This window comes from Pelodiscus sinensis, chromosome 5, assembly GCF_049634645.1.
Source record: "Pelodiscus sinensis isolate JC-2024 chromosome 5, ASM4963464v1, whole genome shotgun sequence".
Lineage (NCBI taxonomy): Eukaryota > Metazoa > Chordata > Testudines > Trionychidae > Pelodiscus > Pelodiscus sinensis.
This window is the reverse complement of record NC_134715.1, coordinates 37,084,443-37,096,671: the sequence shown is the minus strand read 5'-3', so window position 1 is coordinate 37,096,671 and position 12,229 is coordinate 37,084,443. Positions and strand designations below refer to the sequence as shown.

The 12,229-nt window shown below is 39.6% G+C and overlaps 1 protein-coding gene and 1 long non-coding RNA gene across 4 annotated transcripts in view; one reads left to right on the top strand and one right to left on the bottom strand.

Annotated features, from left to right (window-relative positions):
- BBS7 (Bardet-Biedl syndrome 7) overlaps positions 1–8,020 on the top strand; it is a 38,805-nt gene extending 30,785 nt beyond the window's left edge. For both annotated transcript variants that reach the window (XM_006125589.3, XM_014574838.3), the window contains exons 16-19: positions 165–274; positions 372–475; positions 4,605–4,728; positions 6,650–8,020. In XM_006125589.3, coding sequence (XP_006125651.2) covers positions 165–274; positions 372–475; positions 4,605–4,728; positions 6,650–6,786 — 475 coding nt within the window. In that variant the 3' untranslated portion in view covers positions 6,787–8,020. The remainder of the gene's footprint in view (positions 1–164; positions 275–371; positions 476–4,604; positions 4,729–6,649) is intronic.
- LOC102459402 (uncharacterized) overlaps positions 1–12,229 on the bottom strand; it is a 37,894-nt gene that overhangs the window by 16,705 nt on the left and 8,960 nt on the right. The gene's annotated exons all lie outside the window — the stretch shown is intronic.

Here is a 12,229-nt window from a genome sequence, read left to right as displayed (position 1 = left end):
GGTGACATCAGTGTATGCACTATTCTGATAGCTAGTCTCTAGAATAGCTTTAGTCTGTAGAATAGCTTTAGTGATGGCCTCTAAGTGTGCCCTATTCATCACTGTAAAATGGAAACCAAGTGCACTAGGCTGCCCTAATTTCTTAACTCTTTTTTGTGTGGCAGAAAAGGGGAGGGATTTTTCAAATCTGACAACATTTCTACAATATCCATTCTAAAAGATGTGCTCTCTAAAGAAGCTACCAAAAGGAAAGTTAATCTCAATATATCATATGGTAAGATATTTTTCTCCTCTATTTCATTTTATCTTATGCATGAAAGCATTAATAATATTTATATTAACCTTACTGGAATTTTTTTTGTTCTTACTAGATATAAATGAAGCATCTGTGAATCACACATTGAAACTAATCCACCCAAAACTAGAATATCAGCTGTTGTTGGCCAAGAAAGTTCAGTTAATAGATGCTTTAAAAGTAGGTATCTGTACATAACTTCTATTGTGGAAGAGGGGAGGAATTGTTTTGTGTTAGGATGCCAGTTGCCAAGTTATACAATCACATGGCATCACTGGGTTTATAGTATTTCTGTTGTCAGGACTGCTGTTTGTGTTTGTAGGTTATTAAAGAGATTTTATTAAAAAGAACTCATACACCACTTGTATTCTAGCTTCACAAGTGAGTAACCTGTTTTAATGACTGATCAGTTCTTTGTGACATCTTTTTAAATACAGCTGTCTCTTGCTACCCTGTCCAACTCTGGTTCTCCAGCTCCCTCCTTCTCTTCCTTGGCTCCAGAAAAAATAAATAAATAAATAAAAAGGTAATCACCTGCATCAAAAGATAACCCCATAAATAGTCCTAGCTTTTGCCCCAGCTATCAGCAGGAACTATGTGGTGAGTTTTTGACCCTGAAACCTCAGTAATTTTTTCAGGTAGCTAAAGTTAAGGTCTTGTGTAAGGGGTCCTCTTAAACTTTGGACTGGTCTACACTTGGACTGACCTACACTTAAAAATTAGACTGATGTAACTATGGCACACAGAGATGTGAACACACAGAGATATGAAAAATTCATGCCCTGACCTCTGTAGCTATGCCAGCCTAACTCCTTCTGTAGAGCAGTGCCATTGTAGCATCCAGATTATAGACACAATCTTTGTGTAAACTGCTTATTTTCAACAGTAGAAAACCTACTATGGATCCAGTGCAGTATAATCCATAATAAACCATGGCCACAGTCCATAACTGAAATGGTAACTCAGAATGAGTTTGACACCCTTGCTTTGAAGGAAAGTTGTGGGAAGGAAGCTTATATGCAGGGACACAAACTCAAGAAGAAAGGATTTGGACAAAAGGTGCAGGTTGCATATATGTATGCATGCACACAAATACGAATAAGAGATCAAAAGTAATCCTGGAATGAGATGTGTGGACACCTAAAATAAAATAAACTCCAAAAAGGGGGAAGTTCTAGACTCCCTGGCTGTGGGGATGGAGTGACCAGATATTAGGTAATAGGCAGGAGTAGGAAACCCAAAGATAGCAATGATCAGATGAGGGAGGATGGTTGTGGAATTTAACAGATGTCCACAATACTACAGCCACTGGCTGCTGCTTCTAAAATAATCCATAGTTAACAGTTAAAATGCTGATTTGCCTCTTGTTCAGTTTTAGCTGTTATAAAGGAGAAATCTCTGCTACCTCCTCAAGCCTTCTTTGTTGCCATTACAATAAAATCTCCACTTCCTTCCCATGTTACTGTTCATAAGCTTTTCAAGCAGCAACAGAGCACAGTTGATATGATTCGTGTTATTTCATTGCTATTTAGAGGACTTGATTTGATCAATTTCATGACTGCTAGTCCATTTAATTTCATTTGCATTGCCGCTTTGTAAGACTAAAAGTAGCTGATCCTACTGGAACTGTGTTTCTGTAGCCTAAGGAAGACAGCACTACATTGATGCACATTTATGATATTTTCTTTACAGTCATACTTAATAGAAACATTTTTCATGGTAAACTTATTCTATTATAATACAGGCAGTCCCCGGGTTACGTACAAGATAGGGATTGTAGGTTTGTTCTTAAGTTGAATTTGTATGTAAGTCGGAACTGGCGTCCAGATTCAGCCGCTGCTGAAACTGATCAGTTTCAACAGCGGCTGAATCTGGACGCCAGTTCTGACTTACATACAGATTCAACTTAAGAATCCCAGGCATCCGTAAGTCAGCTGCTGCTGAAACTGATCAGCAGCGCGGGACCCCTCCGCCTCCCCGGCTTTGCTCCAGGTGTCCCTGGTCTGCTGGAGACGGTCCCCAACAGACCAGAGGCACCAGGAGCAAAGCGGCAGCGGCGGCGAAGTGCCACGCCTCTGAGGTTTTGCTCTGGCAAAGCCTCAGAGGCGCGGGACTCCGCTGCCGCTGCCGCTTTGCTCCCGGTGCCTCTGGTCTGCTGGGGACCGTCTCCAGCAGACCAGGGACACCGGGAGCAAAGCGGCAGCGGCGGCAGAGTCCCGCACCTCTGAGGCTTTGCCACAGCAAAGCCTCAGAGGCGCGGGACCCCTCCGCCTCCCCGGCTTTGCTCCGGGTGTCCCTGGTCTGCTGGAGACGGTCCCCAGAGGTCGAGGTGGCAGGACCGCTGCGCTCTGGGCGGTCCCGCTGCCTGCGAGCTCCGGGGCAAGAAAGCCCCGTTCATAAGTGCGGATCCAACGTAAGTCGGATCCGCGTTACTCGGAGACTGCCTGTAATAGTGCATGTCTCCCACCCTCCTTGTGCTGGGTGGCAAAGAATTGTTTTAATCTTTTCTTAACTGTGAGATGCCACAAACTTAGCCTGGAATCTGAATCTGGGTTCTCTCTAGCTATTTGATCTCCTACAACTGTGCTTCTATCAACCAGAAGTATGTGTTGCTAGTAAGCAGAGGCCCTCCAGGGGGTACTCCAGCTCATCTAGATATTTACCTAGTTTTACAAGAAGCTACATGAAAAGAAGTAACAAAGTCAGTACTAACTAAAATTCCATACAAATAGTGACTTATTTATAATACTCTGTATATTATACATTGAAATATAAGTACAATTATATGGTAAAATGATAAAATAGGCAGTTTTTCAGTAATAGTAACTTATATTTTTATGTCTGATTTTGTGAGCAAGAATTTTTTGAATGAGGTGAACTTGGGTATGCAAGACAAATCAGACAACTGGAAGGGCCACAGTAGTCTGGAAAGTTTGAGAACAGTTGCTCCATAGTAAATGTTTTTGACTGGATATTTATTAACAGTTCTATTGATATATGAGCCAAAAAGGAACCTGTTTCTGTAGCACAAACTGAAGTAAAATGTAATAAAGGTTTGTTGCTAGTCAGCAGGCCTTGCTTAGAAAAATATAGAAGGAGCGTCTGTTAAGTGCCACTTTACCAGAGCCCGCCCAAGGTACGGGCCAACCGGGCTACCGTAGGGGGTGCTGCGTGGGGCTGCCGGGCAAGGCGTGGGCCTCCCGGGGGCGGTGCCACACATGCACTGCGCACCTGGGGCGGGGGGGTGCTGTGCGCCCGGGGCTGGAGCCGCACATGCGTCGCACTCCTGGGTGTGGCGCCATGCTCCTGGGGTGCACGAATGGCTTGGGCCGGCCCTACACTTTACATAGACATTTTTCTGAGGACAACCTCCTTTTAACATCCCATTTTGATAAATGGAGAAAGTTTCATCTTTCTGAACTATTATTTCTGTATGTTTTAAAATTGAGGCAGCACAGCATCGGGTCATGTAGAAAAGATTGTCTCTCTAATCGTAAAACAGGATTTTTTTTTGTTAATGAAAGTTTAGATTTAGAAGAAATTGATGAAACCACCAAAGAAGTGGTGGCATAATGCTAGTGAATAATAGTTTAGTCTGTTCTCTGTAGAAGAATTTAAGCAACATTTCTTTTTCTTATTTTATGGTGGCTTTTTTAAAAATGAAATGAAATTTGCTTGTTTTTAAACATTTAATTATAATTTGTTTCACATATTCTACTTTCTCTAGAGTCTCATAACACCCATTGGTAACTTTTGTTACTTCTCCAATCTTACATTCTTAACTTTTCTTCTTTTAAATATTTCTATGTGAACAACCAAACAGCAAGGGAAAAGTGACGACTAAATTGGAAAAATGGCACTAACTATATACTATGTGCCCAATTCCAATCCCCTTGTAGTCAATGGAAAGACTTTAATTGATTTTCACGGGGATGAAATCAGTTCTTATTCTAAATTCCCAGAAAGACACCAAAGTCAAGTTGAAAAAATTCAGTGTAAGATTACTGTTCTATTCCAATCTCTATCCAGTGAAGAAATAGTACTGGACAGTTCACCACATAGTCTGCTGATGTTCAGAATTGGAAGCTGTAACACACAAGTTTTTTAATCCAGTGTTAAGTGGGCAATACCATTGGGAATTTAGTGAGGAGAGGGAGAAAACTGTATTTCAAAAATAGCAAGAGCCGTTTTGAAGGACTGTTTCACCTGTTATGCACTGACTCTTGTCAGATCTAAATTCTGTTTTCATTTAAGTTTTTAGAATTGACAGCCTTTAATTCTTTTGCAACATTTTAAAATCTATTTTAAGGAGTTGCAGGTTCATGAGGGAAACACAGATTTCCTGATATCAGAGTACCGCTGCATTTTAGAGGAAGCAGACCACCTACTTGAGGAGTACAAGAAACAACCTGCACATCTTGAGAGACTTTATGGTTTGTTCATAATATAACTTTTCTCTTTTTTAAAAAATATTAAAAATAGTAATGAGCAGAGAGATAAAAATAGAGTTCTAAGTTTTCTAGTAATAGCACTAGAATAAATTTGTCAGGTAGGTACAATAGAGTAACGCCACGAAGACCAGTAGATCATGGTGAATATGCCTGTAAAACTCTTCTCAGTAAACTCAAGAGTCTGGGTATTACAGAAAATTTTAATATTATGAATTGAAACTGAAAAATATACGGTATGTAAAAATCAAACTATGTACTTAGTATTATTGACATACATATAAGGACAAATGTAAAGTATGGCACATAAGAAAGAACAATAACTTGCACACATAGAAGATGGGAAATGACTAGGCTAGAGTACTGTGGAAAGGGATTTGCGGGTCATAATGGATCACAAGCAAAATATGAATGAACTGTATAATGCTGTTGCAAAAAAAGCAAACATTGTTCAACAGGAGTGTTGTAAGCAAGACACGAGAAGTAATTCTTCTGCTCTACTTTGAGCTTATTAGGCATCTGAAGTAGCGTGTCTAGTTTGGGTGTCACATTTCAGGGAAGATACATACAAATGATAGTCAAAAGAAGAGCAACAAATGATGAAAGGTATAGAAAACATGATCTGTGAGGGAAGATTGGGAAAAAAAAATGGTATGTTTAGTCTGGAGAGGACACGGAGGAGACAGGATTAATTTTCAAGTACCTAAAATATGGTTACAAAGAGGAGGGAGAAAAATCGTTCTCCTTAACCACTGACGATAGGACAAAAAGCAATGAGTTTGAATTGTTGTAAGGGCAGTTTAGATTGAACATCAGGAAAAATTTCCTAAATATCAGGATGGCTAAGTACTGGAATTAATTGCCAAAGGAGGTTATGCAATCTCCATCATGGGAGATTTTTAAGAGCAGGTTACACAAACATCTGTCAGGGATGATCTAAATAATACTCAGTCCTGCTAGGAGTGCAGGGGACACAATTAGAAGACCTCTCAAAGTCCCTTCCCGTCCTATGATTCTGTGTGAAACTCTTCAGAAACTCAAGAACAATTCAAGAGAGAACCTTAGAAAATGAATCAATGAAATTAAAGGCAGTGCTGAAAATTCAAGAGTTGGATTATTCTGATGAGATTCATGCACTTTATTTAGTGAAATGCTAAAATAGAGGGATTACTCTGCTTGTTATAACCCCAGTTCAAGAATGGATCCTTATTCACAGGGCTTGACAAACGGCAGCGAAATCCGCTCGCCAGTCCCACACTGCGCATGCGCAAGACACTCATTGCGCATGCGCACGCCACCGGTGAACAGGGCAACCGGCTGAAATCTACTCACCACGGACGAGTAGATTCAATGATTTGTCGAGCTCTGCTTATTCAGGACAGCTCTTCAACATGAGCTTAACTTTGGATATGTTAAGGACCATTGAAATATGTCAAATGCTATTTTAACTAACAATGGGTTTCAACATGTCCTTACGTTCTCTCCTGAATCAGGGTCTAAGTGCACTTACATTGAAAGGCATAGTGGGAAATTTAAATATAAGGCTTCAGTAATCCTACATACACAGGCCGTGATTTGGATGACATATCTTAAACTTTTTTTTTGGTTAAACAATTTTCATTCTGTTCTTAAGAGCACACTTGATATGTAGGTAATTCAAAGGCACAAATGCTGTTGTTTAGAATATAGCTGAAACACAAAGTATTGTAGGATCCCAAGGCCTCTGATACTTCAACTGTAAATGAATTTTTTAAATTATGTACTTTTAAACTAAATTATTTTTAGTTCTATAAGATAATAGAAAACCAGCCATAATTTAACTTAGATTGTATAAATACTGTAGTAGGTTTCATGTAGTAAAAATAAAATGAAGATTAACTCTTGTTAATGAAAATTATTTTTGCAGGCATGATTACAGATCTCTTCATTGACAAATTTAAATTTAAAGGCACAAATGTGAAAACCAAAGTTCCTCTTCTTCTGGAAATTTTGGACAGTTATGACCAAAATGCACTGATGGCATTTTTCAATACTGCTGTCTAAACTAGAAGAAATTATATACTGAGACAGCTTTCTTCCTGATGTGAAGTAGGACAATCAGATATTGAATAAGTTTAATTTAAGTGCTAATATGTGATTTGTATGTAATGTTTTGCTGCGTTGACAATTCTGGAACATGTTTCCAAACCTGTATTTGTTACAGTATGTTCAGAATTTGAGCTGAAATTTACTGAGAAGCCTATTGCATATAAAGTATGCTTAAATTTGAATATTGATCATACCAGCTGAAGAAAATTGTGATAGCATGAGATGAGAAGACTTAAAAACTTGTTAAAAAATGTTTTTGTTAATCTAGTTAAACAGGGCATGGAAGAAGAGTCCACAGTTGTAAGAGTACTAGTGAAACAAGTCTTCATGGACTTGGCATCTGTTTAATATTAAATATGTTGGGGCAAATTAAGTAACAACTAAAATGTATAGCTGTACAAAACCGTTTAAAATATTGTATAAAGAAAATTGTACAAAACTAAGTTACTTGTATGTTGTGTATATAGTATAGATATTGAAGACAAGTTTGTATGTAGGAAGGGAAAGAGGTACTCAGTGGCTTTAAAAGATAATCAGGTATATAGTTTCATTCTGTTACATAAACCATCTAGTAAGTACAAAATTCTTAACACACAAAGTCTCATATATAGGTCCCTTAGGCTCTACACAGTGGAGCGTTATTTTGCGTCTTAAGAGCAAGCCTGTTATATCGAAATCTAACAGGCTCGCTATTCCGACGTCCCGGTAAACCTCATTGTATAAGGGATAAGACACGTTTTGGAATAGTGCCTTATTTTGAAATTTGGAATTGTGTAGATAGTGCCAGATTTCAAAATAAGCTATTTTGAAATAACATCAAAATAAACTACGAAATTTGCTATGTGTAATGGTGCTGTGTAGAGGCACCCTTAGCGTAGATGGAGTTTCATTGCTTCCATACTGCTCTTATGCTTGAAACCCTCAGTGTCACGATATATTAGATACAACCCTCTGTGTGTTTTTTTCCTTCAAAACTTTCCCCAAAACTTTATATTACAAAGTCCACAATCTCTCATATCTTTTAGTAATAGTGGAATAGCCTGTTTCTCTCAAAGCATTTTTGAGAACACTTCTCTATCCACTGGATTTAGATTGTAAGCATATTAGGGCAGGAAGACTATCTAATTTTAATTGTACAGCATCAAGCATGCTGTCTGTGCCTAGTAAAAATAAATTTATTTTCAAAGAGTGAGATTGCATTTAATTATTTACACTTGCTCAAATAGCCAATGTGGTTTCATAGTATACCAGATGATCCAGAGGCAGAGATGATGAACTGAGCCTCATAGCATCATGTGATGCCGAGGAGTCTTCCTTGTAACATATCAAAATCTAAATTTTCATTTAGCAAACACATTTATGTTTCTAGCTCGTCATGGTTGCCAAGAAAAGCTTGAAAATGTGACTGAAGTGAAACTGATGCAGTGGTGTTTGGCAACAACCTAATGCCAGAGAAGAATTCGGCTGTGTCTACATTGGCACCCTTTTCCGGAAAAGGGATGCTAATGAGACAAGTCGGAATTGCAAATGCCGCGGGGGATTTAAATATCTCCCGCGGCATTTGCATGAACATGGCTGCCGCTTTTTTCCGGCTCGGGGCTTTGCCGGAGAAAAGCGCCAGTCTAGACGGGATCTTTCAGAAAATAAAGCCTTTTCCGGAAGATCCCTTATTCCTGATTTTAAGAGGAATAAGGGATCTTCCGGAAAATGCTTTATTTTCCGAAAGATCCCGTCTAGACTGGCGCTTTTCTCCGGCAAAGCCCCGAGCCAGAAAAAAGCGGCAACCATGTTCATGCAAATGCCGCAGGGGATATTTAAATCCCCCGGGGCATTTGCAATTCCGAAGTGTCTCATTAGCATCCCTTTTCCGGAAAAGGGTGCCAATGTAGACACAGTCGAAGTGTCTTCCAATATACCCACTTGCCAAGCAAGCCAGAACGCACTGCTAGATTGGCTTTCGCTGTGTTTGGGATTCTCTTGGCTCCACTTCTTTGCTTTGACCTTTTGCTGTTATGGGCCAGGTGAAGAGGAAGAATAAAGCTCTGGTTGTCTCTCGTGCCATCCAGTTAAGGCACCAAAATTATGAAAACCTTCATATTATGATCATTCCTCTCCCTTTTTTTTATATGCTGCGATTAGCAGTTAAATAGTTAAAAGCTGACATCTACGTTAAAGATATGCATTCAAGGTTTGTCCTTAATATGACATCTGGTCTTCTCCCCCAAACAATTACAGAGTAGCTTCATCTTATATAAAACTGCTTGTCTCTCCTTGCTATTTTTTTTTCATTTCTATAATCACATTTCTTTTACAGTGTTGTTTGTTTCCTGCTGTTGTGTAAAAGACCCACTCAAACAGAAGCCAAGCTTTGATCCTGCAGTGGGATCTGACAGCACTGTCCCTTGCATGTATATAGAATCCAGTTGTACAAGCATATAGGACTACAGGTGGAAGTCAAAATTGACTGACTATACCAGCATAGCTATAAAAATGATTACATAAAGTGCTGTCATTTTTACAAAGTAATGAGAAAAGAGAAAATATTTTTTTCTTTCTTGTTAATGTTTAGGGTGATTTTAAACAACAGTAGGCTAACGGTTGTCAATAACAATAGGTTTTAAGCTGAAAACAACTGTAAGTGTGAAGGCAATTATCAAGCCTCTTGGATCTGGCTTTCTTTCTCACATTCCCAGTAACTTCACCACTATGCTGGAGGTAAGCTGACCAATTCCAAAAGCAACTGCTCATTCCTTCTGATTGTGCCATTTCCATTGCTAGTTCAAGTCCTTTATATTACAGCTCCAGTGTGACAGAAATAAAAACCTTCCTTTTGTTTTAAAAAAATGTCTTGAATGAAATTATTTTATTTTTAAATAGTCTCATCAATAAGGGAAGATTAATTTTCTTTGTAGTTGCTGAAGCATTGTGTAAGGATCAGATATCTATGAGATGACTGGATCAAATGGCAAATGCATATGTGCTTACACACATACCCTTCCCCTGATCTGTTGTACATAGATAATACAAATATACAGTAATTAATATCCTAAAATATGCAGTACAAACCCAAATAAAATTCTTAAGTCTAACAAAATGACATTACTTTTATGAATGCCCAAATTATATTTTTCTTTACCATTTTCCAATTCCCTTGTGCCCTGAATCCTTTGAAAAGGTATATTCATGAAGTCTACCAGCAAATGAAATACTGATCATTTTGAATAGATTTAATAAACAAGGATGGATTATATTTCCATTGGACCTCACATAAAACACACAAGAGCTCACTCATTTACTTATGAAAAACAATTGATAGGAGACTCCATGGGAAAATTTAGCTATTTGTTTTAGATTATTTAATGGCACGTAGTCAGGATGTCTCACCTGCTAGACAGCACCTAAAGTGCTGGGCATTCTGAGCCTGTAACAAGCTCTGCATGCGAATAGGAGAAAGAAGCCATTCCAGAATGGGGCTGTCAATGGCAGGCTGGGGCCACTGGCAGCAGGCTGGATCTAAGTAGCACCAAGGGCCGGGCCCAGCCCCCAGCCACCCGAATCTAAGTGTTGTGCTGCTCAAATTATCTTGGGGGTCCCGACATGAGTATATGGGAGTTGTGGTTGAAAAAAGGTTGTGCAACACTGCCTTAGAGGAAATACTACTATCTAAATTTCTAACACTATTTTTAACTTCACCTAAATTTTCCCCTGTAGGCTCATATCAAATGCAAATTCATCCTGACACTTCTTAGGGTTTAATAGGATCATAATTGGCCATACCATGACTATGGTCTAATGAACAAGTACTAGACAAAGACTAGAAGCTGTATGGCTTATATCTTGTGGCATGGGGTAATTAATTTAAAATATGGAGCACAATTTCACCTCTTCACTTTTTAATTCTCACCAGCTATTAAACCTAGTCTACATCAGGTAAGTTAGGATACCTAATTCGTCACTTATGCAATTCCACCAATGGTAGCAACATTGCCTATAAAGTAGGCAAGGTTCAGGTGATTCTATCACGGATACTGATTTTACCATTACTACATTTTTTAGTGAAGCATTATTAAATATTTGTATTGCTTTAGTGCCTAGGAGCCCCAAACATGTATTAGGACTCAATTGTGCTAAGTATTATACAAACACATAACAAAAACAATAATAGAATCATAGAGTTGGAAGAGACCTCAGGAGGTCCTCAAGTCCAGCCCCTGGCCAAGGCAGGACCAATCCCAACTAAATCAACCCAGCCAGGGCTTAGTCAAGCCGAGACTTAAAAACCTCTAGGGATGGAGATTCCACCACCTCCCTAGGTAATCCATTACAGTACTTCACCACCCCCACAAACATGATACAGTTCTGCGGTGATCTGGAAGCCTACTTTCGCCGTCTCCGACTCAAAGAATACTTTCAACACAACACTGAACAGCGCACTGACACACAGATACCCTCCTACCAACAGCACAAGAAGAAGAACTCCACATGGACTCCTCCTGAGGGTTTAAATGACAATCTGGACCTATACATAGAATGCTTCTGCCGACGTGCACAGGCAGAAATTGTGGAAAAACAGCATCGCTTGCCTGGTAACCTCAGTCGTGCAGAACACAATGCCATCCACAGCCTCAGAAACAGCTCTGACATTATAATCAAAGAGGCTGATAAAAGAGGTGCTGTTGTTATCATGAACAGGTCTGACTACCAAAAGGAGGCTGCCAGACAACTCTCTAATACCAGATTCCACAGGCCACTTTCCTCAGATCCCTCTGAGGAGTACACTAAGAAACTGCACCATCTTCTCAGGACACTCCCTACACGCACAGGACCAAATCAACAAACCCTTAGAGCCCCGACCGGGGTTATTCTATCTACTACCAAAGATCCACAAACCTGGAAGTCCTGAACACCCCATCTTTTCAGGCATTGGCACTCTCACTGAAGGACTGTCTGGATATGTGGACTCTCTATTCAGACCCTACGCCACCAGCACTCTCAGCTATCTCTGTGACACCACTGATTTCCTGAGAAACTACAATGCATTGGTGATCTTCCAGAAAACACCATCTTAGCCACCATGGATGTAGAGGCTTTCTACACAAACATCCCACACATAGATGGAATACAAGCTGTCAGGAACAGTATCCCTGATGATGCCACAGCACAACTGGTGGCTGAGCTCTGTGACTTTATCCTCACACACAACTATTTAAGATTCGGGGACAATATATACCTCCAAGCCAGTGGCACTGCTATGGGCCCACAATATGGCCCCACAATATGCCAACATTTTTATGGCTGACCTGGAACAATGCTTCCTCAGCTCTTGTCCACTAACGCTCCTTCTCTACCTACGCTACATTGATGACATCTTCATCATCTGGACCCATGGGAAGGAGAC